The sequence below is a fragment of the Ischnura elegans genome, chromosome 9 (assembly GCF_921293095.1).
Source record: "Ischnura elegans chromosome 9, ioIscEleg1.1, whole genome shotgun sequence".
In the NCBI taxonomy this organism is placed as follows: Eukaryota; Metazoa; Arthropoda; class Insecta; order Odonata; family Coenagrionidae; genus Ischnura; species Ischnura elegans.
In genome coordinates, this window is record NC_060254.1 from 8,148,847 (window position 1) to 8,170,983 (window position 22,137).

Genomic DNA, 22,137 nt, shown 5'->3' on the forward strand with positions numbered 1-22,137 from the left:
GTCGCATGCTACGGCAATTTACAAAGAACTTTCAGGTACTGTTGTATTCATATTAGATACCCATGAGTAAATGCATTAGCAAGTACCCTTCTAATTGCTTCTGGCGCTTCGTTACCGTGGTCGAATGAATCAAATCTGGAAGCAAAGACCCTCTTGAGTTGAGAATGAATGAAGCATTTTTATCTCGCTCGTTGAAATCTCTCCTCGTGAGTCGTGAGAATGACGGAGTAAGTCATGGGCATGGCCTCAACCCGGATAGGGGAGCAATGCAGTCCTCATAATCGAGTACGGGTAATTGGTTTGCCCCCAAAAACGACAGCGACCATTTTTTTGTTTCTTTGTTGTCGTTCCGCGCGTGACACGGCAGTGGCTGTCCACGGGCGTCTCCGCCTCGCGATGCCTCGTGACGACGACTACTGCTTGGTGCCATCTCTGGCGAAGGCGGCTCTCGTTTCTCTCTCTGGTTACCGTCAGCGCTCTGATTCAATGGCCGATCGGCTTACTTTCATGTGGATACCCCCAATCAACGAACGCCATGTGGAACAGTGGGATTCCCTGGCGCTGTTATTGTGTGGGCCCGTTAATCGGTTTACCTAATGCAATTTGTAATCGACATAATCCAATGTCAGTGATAGGCGATGTAATATAGAATACTAATTCTATATTATTCGATTGTCGGTAATGGTTTGCAGTATGTGTTGGCAGAATGTCAATAATTGTCTATTGTGAAGGATTATCGATTATGGTCGATTGTTTTTAATTGTCAGCTGTCTATCTAGTCGATTTTGAGACGGTTTAACTATCAGCTGTGATATATCAATCATCGTTGAACGTAAATTTGATCCATTGTTGATTATAGTGGATTGTCCATTCGATTGTCCTGTCGATGACTGTGGATTTTATTTCATCTTCCACTATCGTTAGCTCTCGAAGTCGATGATCTTATACTGTTTAGGAGCGTGAATTTTAGTTCATTATTTTCGATTGTGGGTAATCGTTCCACTGTGGTAACCTTAGTATATGAGCGCAAACTGTTGGTTACCTCTCTGCGATTTAGATGCTTTTGGTAGTTACGATTAGATGTTGCCTTTCAAACATATTTGGCTGCCTTTAAAAAATATTGCGTTGTTGATGCGAAGGGGTGAAGTAAACCTTCAGCTTTGGAGAGAAGCTCATTGCTAGGTTGAAATCAACGCAGTTGTACCTATTTTGTGATTTCCCTCTGTTGCGTCCGAATCGTGACCTGATGCATGTTGCGCCACGGACAGTATGTTTGTTTTCCTGGATGCACAACCGAAGTATTCAGCTGTTGGTCAATATCGATCTTTTTCTTGCTCAAAATTGAAGAAAATCGCTAAACCTTCCACTTTTCTGGGAATCGTGAGCTTTTCTGGTAAGTGTACGAGTTTTGAAATCAATCTTGTTTATTTCAGTCGCGAAGGGACGTTGGTTTTCGCGTGGTTTCATATATTTCGTAATTCTAGATGGCGTTGAGTATTTTTCACAAATTTCTGTGTTTTATCTTATTGCTACGTTTAATATTTTCATAGTATCGGAGAAGGTAAGGTGTTTTGATTTCGTAATTTTATTCTGGGTATTCAATATACTTGATGAAAGCTTGCAGGAGTGCGATATTCTTGATTTAATGTTCTCGCACCGGTTTCAAGGTGGTATACTCCACTTGTTGTGGCCAGAAATACCTCTTCCATGACGCACTCTGTGATGCAATGGGGGATGTGATCGCTGTATGTATTTCTTTAAGCTCTATTCCCACTACAATGATAACTTACCATTTCCACTCGCTGAAAACAAGTCGCTCATCTATGGATGTACAATTAAACCGGTTCTAATGCGCCTGTAACGCTTGCGGTCGCTTCAGGCGTACAAATGATTTCATGTGCTTGTCTGCGCGTTGGCTGCCGGGGCCTTTTTTGTATGCAGCCTGAGTCTGGAGCCTCAAGTGTTTTTCGTTCTGATCTGTTTAGTCTGCTTTGCGCTGTCTTTGAGTCCTGTACCGTTCCCGTCAGCGCAGGTGGTACACCTCATCCTCTTCTGAGTGGCTAGTGATATTTATGCCGAGACCGACAAAATTCGCAATAGTCAAGTGTACTGAAAGAAAAGACCTCTCCAGCCACTATTGTCTTTACGACAAAGTTGATGTACATCTACATAATACCCTGCGAGCCACCTCTAGATGTAGGATGTTTGGCAGGGGGTGACAAATCATCAACATGCAGCATGCAAGAGAACCACCACATGCACCCCGCACGGTCATAGAAATATTACGCATACTAGAAAATATACATGCTTATTCATTAAAAAATTGCTAATGGTTAGTAATTCCTAGAGTAAGAGTCCTAGAGAGTGAGTAGAGATGTAATATGGGTTGACTTTAAATGAAGTTAATGTCGTTCCCTCGAAAACAACTGAGAAAAGTTTCAAGTGCTTAAAGACCTAACGTTTGCTTATGGTGGCAGTGTTTCTATGATGTATTTGGTTGTACAAAAACACGTGAGTGTTGTATCGGAGTGTTGGTGCGGCTCAAGAAGGCGTGATTTGTGGCAATTAAGTATTTGGTCTCGGATTTCCCAATTTCGCCGGTGAAGTAGCCCATCAGGGAGATGCTAACATTGACTTGGGAATGCTAAAGAAAACAAGGTTTACACAAAGTAGGACTCTATTAAAGCATTGTCAAGACGCTTAAGTTATAGTGGTGTGCCTATGAATTGGATCAGTAGAGATACTACTTATGGATCAGAAATGTCCCTGCCTAGTGGGCCAACATGATATACTCGATTGTATAAGATGAAAAATATAACGTGGGCACCTTACTCCTCAATGTTTTCGGCTTTAAGGCCAATTTATGCTGTAACCAAGGTCAAAATGTTTCGTTAAAAATGAAAATGGCGTATCACATGGCTCAAACAGGCGAATAAGAGCTGTTGCGTTTAGAATCAGGGGTATCCGTTCGTTGAACAATACAGTCGTGCAAAAAAGTTGAAAAAGTTAATTTAATACTTGTTTTGAACATTTGAACAAGTGGTGGTAGATTCTAAAAATTCCTTCGTTCCTGTCCTTCCTTTTGTTTTTGCGCCTTTCCGTCTTCTTTTGCCCTTCCCACAATGCTCTCTCCGCGAGGATTCCCTTTTCCTTATTCGCCCGTGTTGTGGGTCCTCTCTCCTGGGTCCTTATCATCAACTCCCATCACTCTGGACCCCCCCTGCCTCTCTTCCTCCGCCGCCTCTTTTTATTTTTGCCACCCGGCCCGCACTTTATTTGAATATCCCCCATTTATCTCTCTCTCCCTCCCTCTGTTCCTTTGCCTTCTCTCTCTTTTTCCCGACCCGCCTAGCCATTATTTACCTTTTATGACGGCCAACGAACCTCGTCTCTATTTCTTTATCTCTCTCTTCTCGTCACCTCTTTCTTCTTATAGTCTTCCTCGCTCAGGTCCTTCCTGTGCCTCGACGCGGCTGCCCGCTGTGAGGGTCCCAAAGGGTGCAAGACGTTAACAAAAAGTGTGCTGGATGAAATTTCTATATAAATTAAATAAATAAATATTATTCCTAAAAAAAGGACGCGTCTTGGTTTGCCTTTGGATGTAACCCATTTCGGGTTCTTCATGTAACATCTAAAGTTTACCAAAGAAGAAGAAATAAGTCTCTGCGTCAAAAGCAACGTAACTCCGTGTATTTTTTTTTAGTGATGAATTAAGTTAAAAAAGAGTATCTAAAATGCCAGGAACTATTATCGAAATGCAGCTGGATTGGTAAACTTCACTCGAACACTTTCGGTAAGGCGAGTTTTTTTAATTGATATTTAATTTTGTTCTACAATATAAGTGGCTTTTAGACATGGAAATAATATAACCGTAGCTTTAGGGGGGTATTAAGTGACCAGCAAATTCAAAAATGAGGGCTTTTGAAAATAAAAGGGAAGATTAAGTATTTAAAATTTATGCCAGAAATGACTGATATGAAGTTACGATACCTCCATTCTCACGAAAATATGATGCTTTTAGTCAATTCATCTCGTGTCTATTTTTCAGCCAAGGTTTAAAAAGTATAGCTTGCCATTGTGAAGTTCACATGAATTATATGCTTTAATTTGTTGAATAATTTTATATAAATAAACGGGTTAAAATTCAAACAGTGGCGATTTCATAATACACGATTTTCGGATATTTTATTAAATTGATCGATTTGTTCATTCTATTTCCACCGTTAATGATTTTTCTTCTCTCTTCAATACATGCACGTGTATGTCACTCGAAATCTTCTCGGGTTCTCTCCTGGGTGGAGTTTTCTATGGCCGACGCTTCTATAATCGACTTTTGAAATTTCTATTTCTCCTAGGCACCACCCATGAGCTTTATGTTGTTACTTATCTTGTAGATGTTATTAAATGTCAATATGAAAATTTTCGTGTGACGGCGATCACCTATTTTCATCTGCTCTGACGGCGATGCACATCGAAACGTCGGCTATGGAAAACATAATCCGTTGGAGAACCCGAGCAGAATTCCGCACGTACATATACACACGAGGAGTTGAGAAAAGTAATAATAAGTGACGGAAAGAATCAATCAAACAATCGAATTATTATTGTAGTATACTACCGATTAAGGTAGGTTTCCATGGAGTACTAAAGAAGTGATCTGGGAGCCTCCCTTTCCTTCCAGCACTGCATTCTTCAATTCACTGTAAGGCCTACTCTCTTTCAATCTGTCCAAAAATCCTATTCATTTCCTTCCCCTCCCTCGTTTCCCTAACATTCTGCCCTCTAACACCATACGGATTTGAAAAAAAAACTTGAAAAAATCAGAAATTTGCACCGTTTGATATTTAATCATGTTTATTTATTTTAAATTCTACCGTTTAAATTTTTATCGTTTTTTCTTCCTTCAATTTTATACTATTCTTCGACTAGTTCGCCTATGGTATTTATATTTCGTGTCGTCCATTCCTTTCTCGGTCCTGGCTTGGCTTGATCTTCCTATTACACGCTGCCTCTCTGCCTTGGAGTGCCATGCATCCACCCTCACTCAACCCCCCCTCTCCACCCCGCCCCCTCTTCCGGCCCCATTCTACGTACCACCACCCCACCCCCTACCAGTCCCCGTCGTCGAGACTGCATGGGAAACTTCCCACACTCAGCGCTGCTAAGGCGACTGACTGGCCAAGACGAGATCTCTCTCCCTCTTTCTCTGTAGGGAGGGAGGGGGTGTCTCTTGTGTGTGTTACCCCTCCCTCTCACTGCAGGCTCCACCCTCTCCTCCCCCACACCCTCCCTCCTCCAAGAGTATCTCTCCTTCCTCATCAGCCACTAAAGGCCACCTCTTCCCTCTCTATATATGCAAGTCTTTCTCCCTTCATATATTTATACATATACATTATTTCATTTATACTATTCCCTTTTTTGTCATCTTATTTATCGCATGCGTCCTCCTCGCGTCGGCCCAATGCCTCGTCTCATTGCCTGTGTTTCTTTATCTTCTCGTCTCCTGTTCTTGTCTATTGCCACCAAAATCTTCCTCCTTTCCCTCCTCCGTCTCCTCTCCTCCATTCTGTCCTCGAGCACTTACTGTTTTCTCACTCGTCGTGTATGCTTTCCGTCGCAACGCCTAATGCGTCTCTGTGCATCTGCTTTAGTCTCGTCTTCCAGTGTCTCGTTCTCCTCCGACCTCGTTCTTTCCCTGAATTTCTCATCCTAGTTATTGTTCTCATTTTCATCCCTCTTATTCATCTCAGGCTTCTTCGCATTCCTCCATATTTTTTACCTCTTTCTCTCTCTCTGTTTCCTGTCTTCTATTGCATCTTATCCCGCTTGCCTGTTCCTCCGTCGTCTTTCTTTATCGTTCTTTCTCCCCGTCATCCTCATATTTTTTTGTCTCCTTGCTTATCGCATACTTCGCATCGTTGCGTATCTTTCCTTCTGCCTTCCTCTCTTTGTCCTTTCATCTTCCATCCCCTCTTCCCCATCTATCCATTCTATCTTCCTCCATTTTTAGTCTTCTTATTTTTCGTGCACTTTGCTTTATTGCACATATCCCTCCCTCTCTCCCTCTCCTACTTTTATTGCCTATCAATCCTCTTTCCGTCGGCCTTCCTTTGTCTCTCTGTCTTCACCTACCTTTCCTCCTCCCAGCCTTGTCGCTTACTTCGCATTGTTCTCGTCTTTCTCCTCCTATCTTTTATTACCTCATTCCCTTTGCAACCTCTTCCTTTTTCTCTCCGCCCTTTTCCTCCCGTTCCTCTCCCTCTTCTGTCCTCCATTGTTTTCCCCCCTCCCATTCATCCCCATCTCACTTCCCTCGCCATCCAGTTTACTCGTCTTCCTCTTTTGTCCTTTCTGCACATTCTCCTCATTTTAGTATTTTCTTCCTCCATTTTTTATCTTACTACTCATCCTAGAACTCCTTGCAACGCGTCGTCCATTGCTTTGCGTTATCGCGCATGCCTTTTTTTGTCGTATTTTGCTGTCTCATTTCCCGATTACTTCTTTTCGGATGTCTCCTCTTTTCTCATAAACCATTCTACGTTTTCTTCCTATATGCTCTATCCTCCTTCGTCTTTAAAATTGGATGTTCGCTTTACCTATTCCTCTATTGCTTCGCATCATTACTTAATCCGCATCCACATGCTACCCCGCTGGTCACCTAAATAGGCGTGTGGCAGGCGGTGTTAGGACGCCAGCCGTTGGCGAAAATAAGAAAGAATAAAGAAGAGGTATGCGCGCACTGAGTTCCTTCTTGCATTTATTAAAGTCCTTTATTGTTCCGGAGAACAACCAATTCCTAGTCCAATCATTTCGGAAAAAAATCTCTCGTAATTTATCGTTTTTGTCGGACCTAGAAGGATAGTGAGGTTCTAAGATGTTTTTCTCCTTGTCGCTCTGAAAAATATCTATTCTTAATTGCCAAAGCAATCTAAGTCTAGTGCGTAGACGCTCCGAGTCTCTAGCGGCTCTCACCCTAATTCTTTAATCTCCCCTTTTTCTAGTCTTTCATTTTATCATTTCCTCTGGACCTCTCTTCGTCTCTATTTAGATTTCGTCCTATCTCCTTCTCCTTGTATCTGTTTTTTATTTCCCTCCCACTCCGTCTCCTCTCGTTGTTTCGTTAAGTGGTCTCTTCTGGAAGTCGTCCCACACTTCTTTTCACTCCCTTTTTTTTCCATCCAGTCCCTCCTTGCCGCAGCATACTTTTTCAGAGATTTTTCTCTCAGTCGTCCCGTGGTGGTGGTGTCGCTTTTGTTTTGTTTTTTTTTCCTCCCTCTTATTTTCAAGTCGGAGACTTTAAAGCTGGTAATGGAGGGAGGCCGAGTCGTTCGGCACTTGTTTCTCTTGCGTCGTGTGCTCCGGAGATTGTCCGTTTGTGTGTCTACACGTTTAATTGCGTCCCGGAGAGGCATTTACACTCCCTTCATGTAGCCGCATGTAATCGGGAGTTTATTGTTCCCTGGCTTCCTGGCCTACAGGTTGCCACGTTCGAGACGTTTTTTGGTATTGGATGCTGTTTTTTAATTTACATATCATAGGGTGGAGAGCCTAGTTGATATAGCGCTTGGCTGCTGAAGGAAGGGATCAAATCGGAAACCCAATATCAAAATCCACGAATTTCGAGGGGGCCCTGGTTAAGGAATTGATATAAACGTGTGAAATTCACACTCCTGTAGCGTAATCTCTACTGAACTCTACCCTCATCCATGCAAACCAACCTACAAGTAGAAACATTGAGTGAGTAGGTATAACATAGTGTTCACAGTGAGGTGCAACTCGAGCAGTCGTTGCCGCTGAATTCATTGTGATGATACTCTTTCAAAGCTCCTGAATCAATGGTGATGTATTATCAATGGTGATGTAAACCGAGTGAAAGATAATGGTGTTAGGTACATCATTTTTTTTCTCTGCTGCTTGTGCCGTTCTGATTGGATAGTTGTTCGCGATGTAAAGTCAGAGAAATGGACTCTGTTGATAGTAAATGAATCGCTTTGCATCTCTGCGGACATTATCGAAAACTATTAAAATGCGCCCCAGGGTGGCAACTAAAATCAAGTTTCAACGTGGCAAATTGAGGCGTCCTCCTCTATGAAGCCTCTTTTTCTTGATTTTGGATAGATTATCATATCTATTAGATTAGCATACTCCTACCCAGGCGGGGTATGGTTTTTCGTGCCCGTATTAATGATATCTAGTGGAAAATCCCAATGTAAAATCCAGTGTGAGCTGTTTTCAGTGGTACGAGAATAAATGAATACAGCACTGCTCGTTTCCTCGATAGGTGTATAGGTGGGGGAAGTTAAAACACCGCCCGTTTACAAGTAAGAAGGATACGCTCTGACGAAATCACGCATCGCATTTATTGAAGTAAATTATTGTTGGGGAGAAAAACGAATTCCCCTACCAACGCCTAAATTCTTATTCCCGTACCTATCACGCCCTGTGTTGAACTCGTCGAGTAGTGGTCAACAATGGGTGACCCGTGAGCCTCCATCCTTTCAGCGTGGCCTGCACTCCAGTAGTGGTGATGAGGTCCCTCTGTCGTGAGTGGAGGGAATAGCCGCTGAACCGCGTAACAATTTTTCCCAGAGGATGTCTCGCGTAATGAACCGATGTACGCAGGGATTTAATCGGTAGTGTATGCGCTGGTCCGGCGGGGTGGTGGACGCACGTAATTGGAAAACCCATCCCCTCCCTATTGAAAAGGCAATCGGGAACTCTTTGGGGGCCTTTTATGTAATAGCTGCTGCCAGAACCAACCAGACGATATTGTGAGGCAATAACAGGTTCCGCGAGCGAGGGGTTCTTCTTCCCAGCCCAGCGGTGGAATGCGCGCGTAGTGTGTGCGGGCGGGTGGGTGTATCTCGTCGGTGCTGCTAGCAATAGACCGCCTGGGGCGGTGTCTCATAGTTTCCCCCACTGATATTACAATAAACGATCTCCAGTAAATGTGTTGCCACCCACCACTAATTTCAATGGGTTTGCAAAAGTCGCCACTCGCGTCTCTGACTGGCAGAGCGGTGCGAATTTCAAGGAGAAATAAGATATAATTAAGGAAATTTACATTCATGATGATTCGTGATCTAATATTTATTTTCATTGCTATTTCTCACCATTGTAAATATAAATGCATTCGAAATGTCGATATTGAAGTAATATCTGTCATTGCAGTGATTGTTGTGCCTATATTTTATCCAACTTATGATAAGGAGAAAGGACTTGATCATCGTGTACGATAGAGCAGAGAATTTTCAAGAATTTGAAGACCGCAGTAGCCCTCAGTTTCTCTTCGACGTTTAAATAAAAAACTACCACCTAGAATATTACAATGAACGAACTCGGTTTTAAGACCGTGATTCCCCCAAATGGCTCGCTAGCATCTGTGTTTCCATTCACGAAAACTGTTGATCGTGAGTTACGACGCTTTGCTTTTTGTCCTGCTAAATAATGCATATCCTTTCGGCGCTTGTGACGATTAGTTTGGCAACTTTATGTTGATTCGTAAACTTCGCTCCGTAGATAGAGGGATGCGGAATCGTTGGTTCAAGGTTCCGGTCTTAAACCGTAAATCTTCGAATGATCACCTCCGCTAAAGAAAGAAAATAAAACAAAAACTCCATTGGTCGGGACAGCTTCTCATTATCCCGCTCTCTCGAGACGGCAACCGGTCTCGGGTCGCCCTTAAAACCGCGTCTAAGTTCTTATCCCGCGAGGATGATTTGTGAATGTCTATGAAATCATCGCTGGACTCTTATTTAATGGAATTGGAGATAAGACTATGGAGAAAAAGATGGAATGGGTGCATCTGCGTTCTATTTGGTTACTATAATGAAATTTTGAATGCCTTAAAAAAGAGGTACACCTTAACGCTTTTCATAAACACCATATTTGAGAAAGTTACCGAATAAATTAACTGATTAAAGTGAATTTCGGTAAAAATTAATTTTAAAAAAGTAGACTCAGGTTTACTTTGGTGGACTTTTTCAATCATGACGACTCAAACTTCGGGTATTTTCATTGAGAATGACGGTTATCCGTTGAAACCTCGTGGTCGGTGGAAGATGAAAGCTTGGAAAATAAGAAAATTAACTAGTTTAAGTTGAAAGTTACTTTTCTGAAAAATTAAATGATTACAGTGAAGTTATGAGATACCTTAAATTATTTTTAACGATTGCCTTTTGTCGTTAATCCTAACTTTGGTAAATACCAACGCGGTGATTATGAAAAACGTCCGAAGAAGTGGAAAATAACGAGAATACCTTCATACCTTTTTACATATACGATATTCAAACTCTTCATTCATGTAAACTTCATCGATTGTTCACTGTTGTCGATGTGATTTATCATTTTTCGGTCGATAAAGATTTATGAAATGAAAATCCCTAATGATTAGTTTCCATTTGGTCCAAGTTTTAATGTTTTGCTTTTCCTGTCAATTTGAATGTTCAAAATTGTCCGATATTCCCGTTGAACCTTATTGAATTAGGTTATGTTCCATTTTAAGAGGTCTAGTGAAGTCTATGCCTTTTTAAGTTGTTTTACGAGCGAATCATATTCGTAGAAAGGGATAAGGTCTCTTATAAATTTCTCAGTGAAGGCATTATTTCATCCCGAGATTCATCTTGTGTTTGGCCGAAAATTTATTGTTCTAATTGATTTGTTATAGTCTCAGAGTGGAAATGTCTCCCAAGGTATCTGTCAAGGTTTCTTAGGACTGACAACCGTTCCTCTGCAGCATTCTGCTGTCGGGCGCAGCCTGAATCGGGTTACTCCTTCCGACGGCCTTCCTGGAATATGTATCTACTCTTACTTTGCTGTGCCCTCGCGGTGGAAAATGAACGTGATATGGCGTGGTTCCGCGAAAGTGCGAAGATGTGAGCCTCTTCCGTCTCGACGTGCACATGTATACTTCACGCTGTTCTGGTGCCTTCAACATCGTCAGGATTAACAGTAGTGCCCCTGTTATGAAATATATCATCAACTACATGGTCCGTTTCATGGGTGCAGCTGAGCCCTTCTCCCTCTGCTGTCAACTTACATATCTGACATATCCAATCGAGTGGATTTTGGGTCATAATTTTTATTGTGAAAATTCTCGTGATTACTGTTTTTTTAATTTTCAATATTGTTTTTTCGATGGCCCAACATGGAAGTTGGATGTGAATATTGAGGTCGGAAATATTCGCTCATCCAATCTATGATCATCTCACGATGGCTGTGTATCCCGATTCATGTCGGTTGATCTGTACTACCCAGTCGTATTCTAATCAGTGCATAGTAGTGCATCGTATTTGAGGCAGCGGCGAGTCATAGCCACCTAACGTGAATGTACTTTAATTCTCTCAGCACTGTCGTTCCGTGAGCTAGGAAAAAATATAATCCTCTTCATTGTACTGAGCTGTTCTTTCCCTATTGGGATTTCAGTTCTCAAATGACCGCCCCTTTGGCCCGGTGATCTTTCGTAAACTCATTACTCTTTGCTTTGACTTTCAATTTGATCGGAAGATGGGCTGTGGCTGGTTAAGGGAAAAATATGCCCGTTATAATGAATGGATTATGAGTTGTAGTGGTATATATATATATATATGTGAGCGTTCGTTCTTCTCCTCGGTGAAAGGGAGTTCCGTGTCAGACGGCCATATTGTGGAGCGCGCGCCCTTATACCAGCGTCACGCGAAATCCCGCCACACGATTTTTCATCCTCGGTCGGACGTGAGAAACGCGGGGTAACATCTCAGCCGGCGCGAAAGTAGTTAGTTCCCGCGCTTACCCTTCCTTTTAAAATGATTATAAGGTGTCATGACTTCCCTTTACCTTGGGCCACCTGGCTGCCCTCCGCGTGTGCTTCGCTGACAATGCTTAGCCGGCTTAACTTTCGGCGAAACTTGGCCTTAATCCAGAGTCTCCATCCGGGCAATGACTCTTGCTGCTGTTTTCAGCTCATCCTCAGCTGGTCTCCATCTGCCTAATCCCACTGATTTCACTGAGTGATTTGAACGCTCGTGTGGAAGGGATCGCTTTTTTCACGAGGATTGCGGTAGTATCTTTAGTAAATTAGAATATTTTAAGTGTTCCAGGTTCACTATGGAATAATTAAAAGCTGCGTAGTGTCCGAGTTTCACGTTTTTCATCGCTGCTGGTGCACGTCACCTTCAGGCTAAGGTGTATTAAATTGGAAACCAATCGCATGTAAATCTCAGCATGAATGTCGAAATAAGTATTATTAATTCGAAATAAATAAATGACGGTGGTGTTAAAGATTTTAACTTACTTAAATTTTATCCTCGGCGCGGTATCCTAGTAAAATCGGTAAAATTATAACCGTGATTTCACGATAAAATTTTAAATCTCAGCATGAATATAACTGCGATAACTCCAGGCTTTACTTTGTGAAACCTCTCCATGTTGGAAATAACGGAATAAAACTTCGTAAGGTTCACAATTATATTAATATGGGACGACCCGGGTTTCGTAGCGTAGTTTCCTGAAGATGTAACTACGTTACGGAACCCGGGTCGTGCCCATATTAATATAATAGTAAACCTTACGAAGTTTTATTCCTTTATTTCCTCAGCATGAATGTTGAATTTAGTATTATTAATTCAAAATGAATAAGTGAATAGGTACGAATAATAATAATGAATATTAATTCAATATGAATAAATGACGGCAGTGTTAAATATTTTAACTTATTTAAATTTTATCCTCGTCGCGCCATGAATCTCCATTGTACCAATACAATCTTTTAATGAGCAACATACTCTTCTCAGGCGCTCCCTACCCGTTCTCAGAATTACTTCTTCAGTGGAAATTTGTTCGGAATAACTTTCAATTTCATTCGTGTTCACGTGCAATAACACTTATTTTCTGAGATGAAGTGGATTACACTTAATTATTAAATCGCTTCATATCCATCGCGCCGGAAAGCTTTCCATATGGTGTCTTCCGTGTGAATTCGTGATAATTTCACTTTGGCTGAAACAGTGACGCCATCATACTTCGTTTTCGTTTTGAATTCCACTTGTCTAACTCTTTATTCAACTCGTAATTTTAAGTGAGGGAGTTAGTGGTCAGAGAATAATTTCGTTTTAGGGTACTTGGGAGATTCGCGAAGAATGCAAATTATTATCCATCTCGTATTTTTTTCGTGTGATAATTGCTTTAAGTGACATCTCCATATTGAGGCCCTATTCGTCCATGCAATTATCCTTCTCATACAACAAATAAAGAAGTCCTGGATTTAATGTTAGTCATTTAGTCCGTGCACTTACATTGGGTAATTCTGTTCATACCTGCTGTATCAAGGCTGTGTCGTCAAGACCATACATGGAGTCCGTCCAAATTTGGATTTCAAATAACATCCTCTCATCTTGAGCGAAATTTTTATAGCTGGCACAGTACGGAGCAAGGCGTGGTCCCTGCTCATGCGTGACATTTTTGTGATAATATTAGCGATTTTCACTACTTCGGGAACTTCGAACAAACCCTCTGGTTAAAACATTCAAGAAATGAGACTAATTCGGTGAAAACTTGGCACTTTTTCCATTTTTATGTTCAGAAATGGTCTTAAATTTAGCGAATTGGAAGTCATTTAAGTAGTAGAATCTCCTTTGAAACGTAGGATGGTGAAAATATGTTGTTTTAATCGTTTCGATTCAGCATTTTGTGTTTGCTAGTACTTCTGGGTGAAAAATTATTGATTTGAGTGAATGGAAATTGAACTTTCAACCGCTTCCTGTCGTTCAATTTCCCAAGCCCGTTGAAAAAACAATTGTCTACAATAATCAGTATTTTAGCTTGGAGGATATAATTTAATAGGGAAAAATTATGGTCCTAACCTTGGTATTCCACCATTGTCATTAGTCAGGAGTAATCCTGAGATTGGTTTGACACAGCTCTCTACTCGAGTCTGCTATCAGTCGACCTTCCCATGATCGCTTATGCATTCTCTTTTACGTGCGTGATAAATTGTATGTTTACTCATTCTAGGCCTTTATTTGCCTTTCTTTCAATCATCTTGTCCTTTGACAGTTGTCTTCTTCGGACGATCAGAAGACATCTCTTTCCTCCTGTTCTGTTGTTCGTCAGCTGTTCGTCATTCCTTACTCGGTCGATCCTCTTGATCTCCATTATTCTTCTATGGCACCACATGGCGAATGCTTGTTATCTCATGTAGCAGTGTAAAAAAATGTTTTTTTTCCGAGTGGGAAGATCTCTTTTTTTGTTGCAATTTGTTATCCCGCTTCTAAAGCGTTTCCGAAGGGTATGGCTTGATAACGGATTTTCCGGCGTGGAATGCACCCCAACCCTTTGACCGGGGGTTCTAGTTATTCCTCTGCATTGCACGTGTTGAGGCTTTTAATCCCATAACTCCTCCTCGGGGGTGCCTCTTTCTTCTTTCCTCCATCTGGATATTCATAATGATTGCCAAGGATAGGCGTTGCCAGATGACGTGTTTGACGCGGGGCTCTTTTTGTTGGTTGTTGGAGAGAGAACATTGCGGGGGGGAGGTGCCATTCCCATTGCGCATTTACTGCCGTCCTTGTTTTTTCCCCCTTCTCCCTCGCGCTGTCCTCACGTCAGATGTTTTAATTAACCGGACATACTAGGCAACCTTTCTCACGACTCCTCCGGCAAGAAGTAGACGCATATCATACCATCGATATGATTTAGAGAAGGCGCTCCGACGACTCGCATAAAAAAGCAGACGTGCTTCGAATGGAACAGTAGGGAGACTTCGCTATTCAATTGTCTCTTAAACATTTGAAAGTAGCTCCTGAGAATATAGACTTGCGGATATATGAAGTGATTGGCTAGAACGCTTGGTATAGATCTCGGAAGAGCTGTTTAAGGGTCTCATTTCCATGTGGAATGAAGTACATAATTCCTTTAATTCTGTAAACTGAAATTGTTTTGTCTCCAAACGATGACCCTTGGTTGAGTAGAACCCATGAGCATGGATTGCTTAGGGAAACGAATCGACGAGGGCCATTTAAAGTTTACCATAAAAATGCATTTGTGTACCGTATCACCGATGTTATTAAAGATGGAAGAAGCATTGAAATGAATTGTGGGCTGTAATAAAAATGCATGGCCGTGCGCTAAATGTTTTTACCATTCAATATCAGTGACATACTGCACTTACCTTTCAATCAGATGTTATACATCATATGAGATTATTTTCAAATTTACTTTTTTAGAAGTTTGATTTACGTCGCCTCTAAAATATATAGTCTCGCTCCATTTGGAATTAAAATGAAAGAATTGAATATAAATCCAAAAAACAATGAAAAATGAATGGGTATATGCATATAGCGATAGTGAAATACTTGTAGAAAACGTCTATGAAATTGTTTATTAGAAAGAATACTTGTAAAATTTCCCGTTAAGTATCGGTAATTCTGAAACATTTTGTTGTTTTTTTTGCACTATATTCTTAGTCCATGTCCCTCAACGAGGTTGCACAGAGGTAAACCATTTTTGGGATTACATACAGCCTCTTAATTCTTCGATTAATTGTTACGTTTCTCCTGAAGAGAATGAAGCAGAAATATTATTCTTTTTTATTTTAATGAGTGGTTTTTGTTCTGAAGATACAGGTTTTCCGGGTTTGATTCCGCTTTAGTCAATTTTTTTCGAAAGACATTTTCGCCGGGGTTTCGCCTATCTTCTCCAGGTCACCTAGTTGCTAATGCATCTCTTTCAAGGCACACATCAAGAGCCAATCACGTGCGACTTCAACCGACGATATGTCGATGAGACGGCCAAAAAAAAGATGCATCAGCCGCTCGGTGATGCGAGGAAGCTCAGTGCTACCCCGGCAAAACTGTCGTTCGAAGAAATGGACCAACGCGGACTCAAACTCGGAAGACCTACATTGTTTGCTCTTCACAAAAATTAGCAAAAGTGTTCGTATAGGATTTCGTTCGTATTCTGTTTTTCGGGTCTCTTAAGGCTGTTTTACTTGGTACACGGAATTGCGCAATCTGACGTACGTGCGAAGGCGCAATCAAAATTGCGTCGTGTAAATCGGTGAATTGCTAGAACACATGCGAGAATGCGTGGATGCGAGACGGCAAAATAGCCCGTTCTAATTTCGTTCATGCATTCGCGCAATTCCATGCCCCGTGTAAAACGGCCTTTGTACTCTGGAACCGGTTTGTTTGAGTCTTCGCGATGTCCTCTAATCCGGCTCTCGACTCTTTCTCCGTGTATCTGCGGAGGAGGGAAGCAAGATGTTCCGTGAGCCACGCCGAGTCCGCTCATCTCTCAGATGATCCGACCAGAGGTTGGCAATCCTTTTGTTTGGGCCGTTGTCGTCCTTGACTCCTTCTTCCTCCCATTGCCCCCTCTCTCTCTCTCCCTCACCCTCCTATCGCAGCATCTTTCCTCTGCGTCGTCCCAGCGGAGCGCGAGCGTCACTTGTCTCTCTCGTCCTCCCCGCCCTCTCGTGCCCGGCTGCTGTCCCAGATGATTTGGGCGACAACTGGAGCGAGGCGAGTTGTTAAACCAGGAGAAAAAAACAACAAAAACTGGTCGATTGTAATGTGTGTACTCCGAAAACTTCTGCGATACATTCCCCCTTTTTTGCGACCCTCGGATTATTTGAAGGCAATGAGGTCATTTAAGTGACGCTCCATTCCTGTCATAGTCTGGTGTGCTTGCTGGTCGAGACGATCAGAAGAGGTCTTTTGCGAAATTAGGGAAGGGTCGGAGGGAAGGTGGACGGAAACCCGGCGTTATCCTGTTAGCCTGTACTTGTCGCGCTAGCGTACGCGACGCTGTTAGCGCTTCGTATTGCTTTGGCCTATGTCGATTTGAAACACCATAATTTCATAAAATATCGCAGAATTTTGGATGAAATTTCACAAGTGCATTTCCTAAGAAAAATTTTTAGTGTGCACTTGTTTAATTTTAGCGTTCCACCAACATTAATTTTGCCAGAATTTGGCCGAAATATTATTTTGTCTACTCCTCTTTACGCCATACCATCCTTGAAATTCTCCAATATCGTTGATTCGTTATTATTTTTCAGCCATCACCGCGTTAGCGATCCGGAATTCTTCACTCACTCTCACTCACACTTCACTCAAGGTTTGTTTGGTAATGTGATGCTAGAGCTCACCCCGAACTATGCTACGAGGGTGTGAATTCCACACATTAAGGGTAGAGGTGGCAGTTCATTTCCCTGGGTCACCTCGCTCTTAAAGGATTTTATTTGGGGGGGTCCGAAGGAAGGCTTCACCCTTGGACCCCTCTTGGTCAGCAACCAAGTGCTCTACCCAATAGAATAACACGATCCCCTTATATCTCAGCTCCCGGAATTCTTACAATTAGTGTCGAATATTAGTTGCGTTACCGTCCACAGTTCATGCTCGCTTCCAATGTCGTCCATTTGTCGCCCCTTCCCCCAATTCTGTTGAAGTACATCACAATGGAAGTGGGAGAGGAAGTGAAAGCAGTGCTGGAGAAATTGCACCCCTTTGTCCGGAGCTCCTTGTCTTTTTTTGTCGCGTCTCTTTGAAACTGCGCCCCGTGAATGCTGGGTTGTGTCTTTTCGCCGACGACTAGAGGCGTGCGTATTCCTAGAGCGGTGGCCGATGTTGTTTTTTTCCGTCAGCATCCTAGGCGATGTTTTTCTCGGAATCGTCCCTGTACGCAACACAAGGCCTCCAGTGGCCGAGGGAGTAGCGGCGAGGGAGGTGGAGCCCGATTTATTGCTACACATCTCGTGCGGGCTTGTATGTCGTTATCCTAGGAAAAAAGTCAGGATGGCGAGAAAAAATGTGTGAACCTGTCTGTGCTGATGAAGTCGCTCTTGGGAAGTACTACTCGGCGGATTCATTCTGCGATTTCATCATTGTTTCCGGGAAAAAATGTTATTGGATTCTATTCTTTTGACGGTAATGCATATTTAATGCTGAATTTATAAACCATATTCTTCGAGAGTGCCGTATAGGTGTAAGCTACTTTTTTACTGTTCTAGATGTCTCATTTAGAGGAAAATCAATTACTTGCGTGATTACGGAATGAAACCATCGCAATTTTATGGAATTTAGCTCAAGCAGTACTGTTTAAGTTTTAAATCATGTGTTGTTCATATAAGTACTTTCAAAATACCATGAATTGTCTTCAGAACTACTTTTTGTACTGCACTGAAAAAATGTCGAATTCGTGAATCACATCAGATGATGGGAAATGCCCTCTTTTATGCAACCAATGTTGCGTTTCCTGTGCTATATGTGTATAAACGGATGAATAATTTCACTGCGCGCACTACCACGCTCTTGTGGCCAAATGGACGGCGAGGCGAAGGTAGTAAGTATGTGGAACTGATAGTCGAGGCCTTGGAATCCGGTTGCGTTGTTGGATGAGATGGGCTCTAGTTACGGAGGGAGGTGGCCACGCAGTAGTAGCCTCGGAAACAAAGGGGCGGGCGGGATGCAGATAGGGATAGATAAATGGGGGTTTATTCAGTAGGGGGGGGGGGGGGCGGACAGGGTCCCTCGCCTCCCCGTGCGTCCTTTCTCCGCGAGGTGATTGAAAGATTAGGCGAGCAGAAGACGAGAGCGCATCTTTCTCCGGAGCCCCTCTGTGAGGGGGAGGGAGGAATATGAAACGGGCTCCGCCTTTTTAGAATTTAACGGACGCACAACCCAGGCGGGAAGAGCGAGTTCAGAGCAAAGGACTACAGACAAGAAGGCACGAAGTCCGTCCCGTTGAAGTTTCATATATTTTACCCCTTGGGCCTATTTTAATCCGCTTTCAAAAATGTCCCATGTGGTTAGAGCGATCCATTGATTGTCAATGTTTAGGGAAACATTTAGGTGGACGCTTTTTGTGATTTTTACTGCCTCAGTTCCATTCAAACTAGCAATTGTGTCCCTCATTGGTTTGGGGGAAAAACGGGTTCCTATACCTATTGGTTCATAAAATAATTTCTATAAAATTTATCAGTTCTGTTGGGCCTTGAAATATAAACGTTCTAAGATAATTTTCTACATGTCAACCTGAAAGAAATGTGTTCTTAATTACTTAAGAAATACATGCCCTAGCATGTAGTGTCATTAAATAATTTGTTGCTTAATCACACAGTCCGCCATTCTCTGGGCCTGAGTGATTATTTACTGAGTTGAAACCCAAGAACACCCTATCCATACTTGAGTATTTTATACATTTATCAATTTATTGCACCAAGACGCATATGTGTGGACACACATGTCTGCCATTCACTTCATTATTTCAATTCCACAAGCCCTCTCTCCTAAGTATGCTGTTTATCTTTGTCTTTGCAGGCTTTGAAGGGAAGCGCTGTGAGATCAACATAGATGACTGCCCGGGTGCCCTGTGCCAGAATAGTGGCGAGTGTGTGGACGGCATCAACTCCTACTCGTGCCACTGTCCTCCCACGTACACTGGAGAGTTCTGTGAGGTGGACGTGGATGAGTGCATGCAGAGGCCTTCGCTGTGTCGCAATGGCGCCACCTGTACCAACACCTTGGGAGGCTTCTCTTGCATCTGCGTGAATGGATGGGCAGGACCTGATTGTTCACAGAACATCGACGACTGTGCCGGAGCGGCCTGCTTCAACGGAGCCACGTGCGTTGATCGTGTGGGGTCATTCTTCTGTCGGTGCACTCCTGGAAAGACAGGTCAGTGTCCGAGCTCTTCATTATTACTTTGAAGATAAGAAAATCCTTTATAATATGGATCCAATGCATCCGATAATGTGATCCAAGTTTTTGAGTTATCCTTTTACATATTTTGTGATGTTTCTTGTAAATTGGGAAACTAGCATTGGGAAAATTAAAAAAATCATGCATTTAAAAAATAATAGAACTAGAATATTGGCATCATTTTTCTAACTTTCCCTCTGGATGCATTTAACGGGCAAAGCAATTTTTTTTCCAGTCTTGGGAGCAGCCCATTTCATTATCACTTCAGAATCAGTTATTTTATAAGAGTGTATGAATTGCAAATATGGGGTGCAAAACTTAAAATTAATAGTCCAGACTAGACCGATTGTCTAACTTTGCTAGTTTTTCTAGGATCGAATCTGAATTATCATTAGTATTTATTATTAATTGTTTATATAATAAAGCTAGAAACTTTTTCCTCTAAATTTAATCATTCAAATAGGAGATTGTGGAAGCAATATTTTATGTACTTTGTTAGTGCTTCATTGCATTTGTGTAATGACTAAATTTGAATTCCTGTTGTTCTCTAGGATTGCTCTGTCATTTGGATGATGCCTGCACCTCCAACCCATGCCACGCCGATGCAATTTGTGATACCAGTCCTATCAATGGTTCTTACACTTGCTCCTGTGCCTCTGGGTACAAGGGCGTTGACTGCAGTGAAGATATCAATGAATGTGAACAAGGTATGTCAATTTTCATTATTTTCATCTCAAAATAATTAGCGTTGTGAACGATTTTTACAGAAGCTACTTTTTGGTCTAATGTTTCACGTCCTCTTTTGGTAAAAATGTCACTATAGCATAATCATTTTTTTGAAAAACTATGAGAAGCTACCTTTTTGGCTCTACAAAATCAGCCCAATAAAAATAGATATAATGGTAGTTCACTTTATCCATTTTATCTTTGTGCCATTGATTCTTAGTAGAAAAAATGGGCATAAATATGTATTGTTAGGTGTGGAACAACTAAGTGTCTCGGCTCATTATATCCATTGATAAACAAATTGATAAGCAGTATTAAGTACAACTGTAGTAATGTTAAATATCGGAGTTAATTTGTGTACCATGCGAGCCGTGACTATTATCCACATGTATGTTTTTCAGGAGCTTATGATCTTTCCTCTCCCTTTTCAGGCTCCCCGTGTGAACATGACGGAATTTGTGTGAACACTCCAGGCTCATTTGCGTGCAACTGCACCCAGGGTTTCACTGGGCCCAGGTGTGAAACTAACGTCAATGAGTGTGAATCACACCCATGCCATAACGACGGCTCTTGTTTAGATGATCCTGGGACTTTTAGATGTGTTTGCATGCCAGGTAATGCATTCATCTCCCTTGATGCACAAAATAGTTGCTGTAATTACGTGGAATTATTTTTTGGAAATCTTGATGAATCGTTAATAAATGTATCATTTCTTTGTTTGTAGGTTTTACTGGAACCCAGTGTGAGATTGACATTGACGAGTGTCAGCTTAATCCATGTCTGAATGGGGGCACGTGCAATGATCTCATTAATGCCTTTAAATGCACTTGTGCTCCTGGGTTTACTGGCAATCGTTGCCAGACCAATATTGATGACTGTGCCTCCAACCCATGCCGCTATGATGGAATTTGCATTGATGCCATCAACTCATACACCTGCAAATGTCCTCCTGGCTTCACTGGTGAGTAGTCTTGAAGTAAATTTTTAATACCACATGAGCTTAATAATGCACACCAAAGTGAAATGAAGGAAAACTGTTTTTAAAATTATTATAATTATGGTTAAAGCTCTCCATTTGATGAAATAATAATAATCAGTGAATAACAGCATGAGAAAGCATTGCAAATGTTTGGAACAATTGTGAAATTCTGACTACATTTGTATTATATTCCTCTTAAGTTTTCCTTGCCCTCGAAAAAGCCTCTTTAAGATGGTTGATGAAATTAACTCAACTAATCAATCATGATCACATTTCTTCTCTAACAAATCTTGTCATTATGTTCTCACAATGGGGTGTGTTTATCAGTTGAGTTAAATAAGTTTTCTGAAATGTTTTTCGATCCATCCTTAGATAATGATATAAGCTATAAATGATTTATTGTTCAAATTTCACTGCTATTTTTGGAGTTCAAATGTTCATGTTGTGATTTTATTTCTTTTCTAATCCAGGGACTAATTGTGAGGTGAACATCAACGATTGCCAGAGCTCTCCATGTCACAGAGGGGAATGCATTGATGGCGAGAATTCTTTCACCTGCTCCTGTCATCCTGGCTTCACTGGAAGACTCTGTCAGACCCAGGTATGTGCATGATATGAACATGAATATGATATTAAATAATTTGAAATAAACAGCAGAGGTGATTGCACTAATCTACTGAGTTCTCTTTTGAAAATTGATACTCTTTGAAGGCAGATTCAAATCATGTGAGTCTCATGTGATTGATCATGATTTTT

The 22,137-nt window shown here is 41.7% G+C and overlaps 1 protein-coding gene across 1 annotated transcript in view; it reads left to right on the forward strand.

Annotated features, from left to right (window-relative positions):
* LOC124166048 (neurogenic locus Notch protein) overlaps positions 1–22,137 on the forward strand; it is a 309,186-nt gene that overhangs the window by 269,226 nt on the left and 17,823 nt on the right. The window contains exons 6-10 of the mRNA XM_046543640.1: positions 19,296–19,652; positions 20,228–20,383; positions 20,834–21,016; positions 21,127–21,363; positions 21,852–21,982. Coding sequence (XP_046399596.1) covers positions 19,296–19,652; positions 20,228–20,383; positions 20,834–21,016; positions 21,127–21,363; positions 21,852–21,982 — 1,064 coding nt within the window. The remainder of the gene's footprint in view (positions 1–19,295; positions 19,653–20,227; positions 20,384–20,833; positions 21,017–21,126; positions 21,364–21,851; positions 21,983–22,137) is intronic.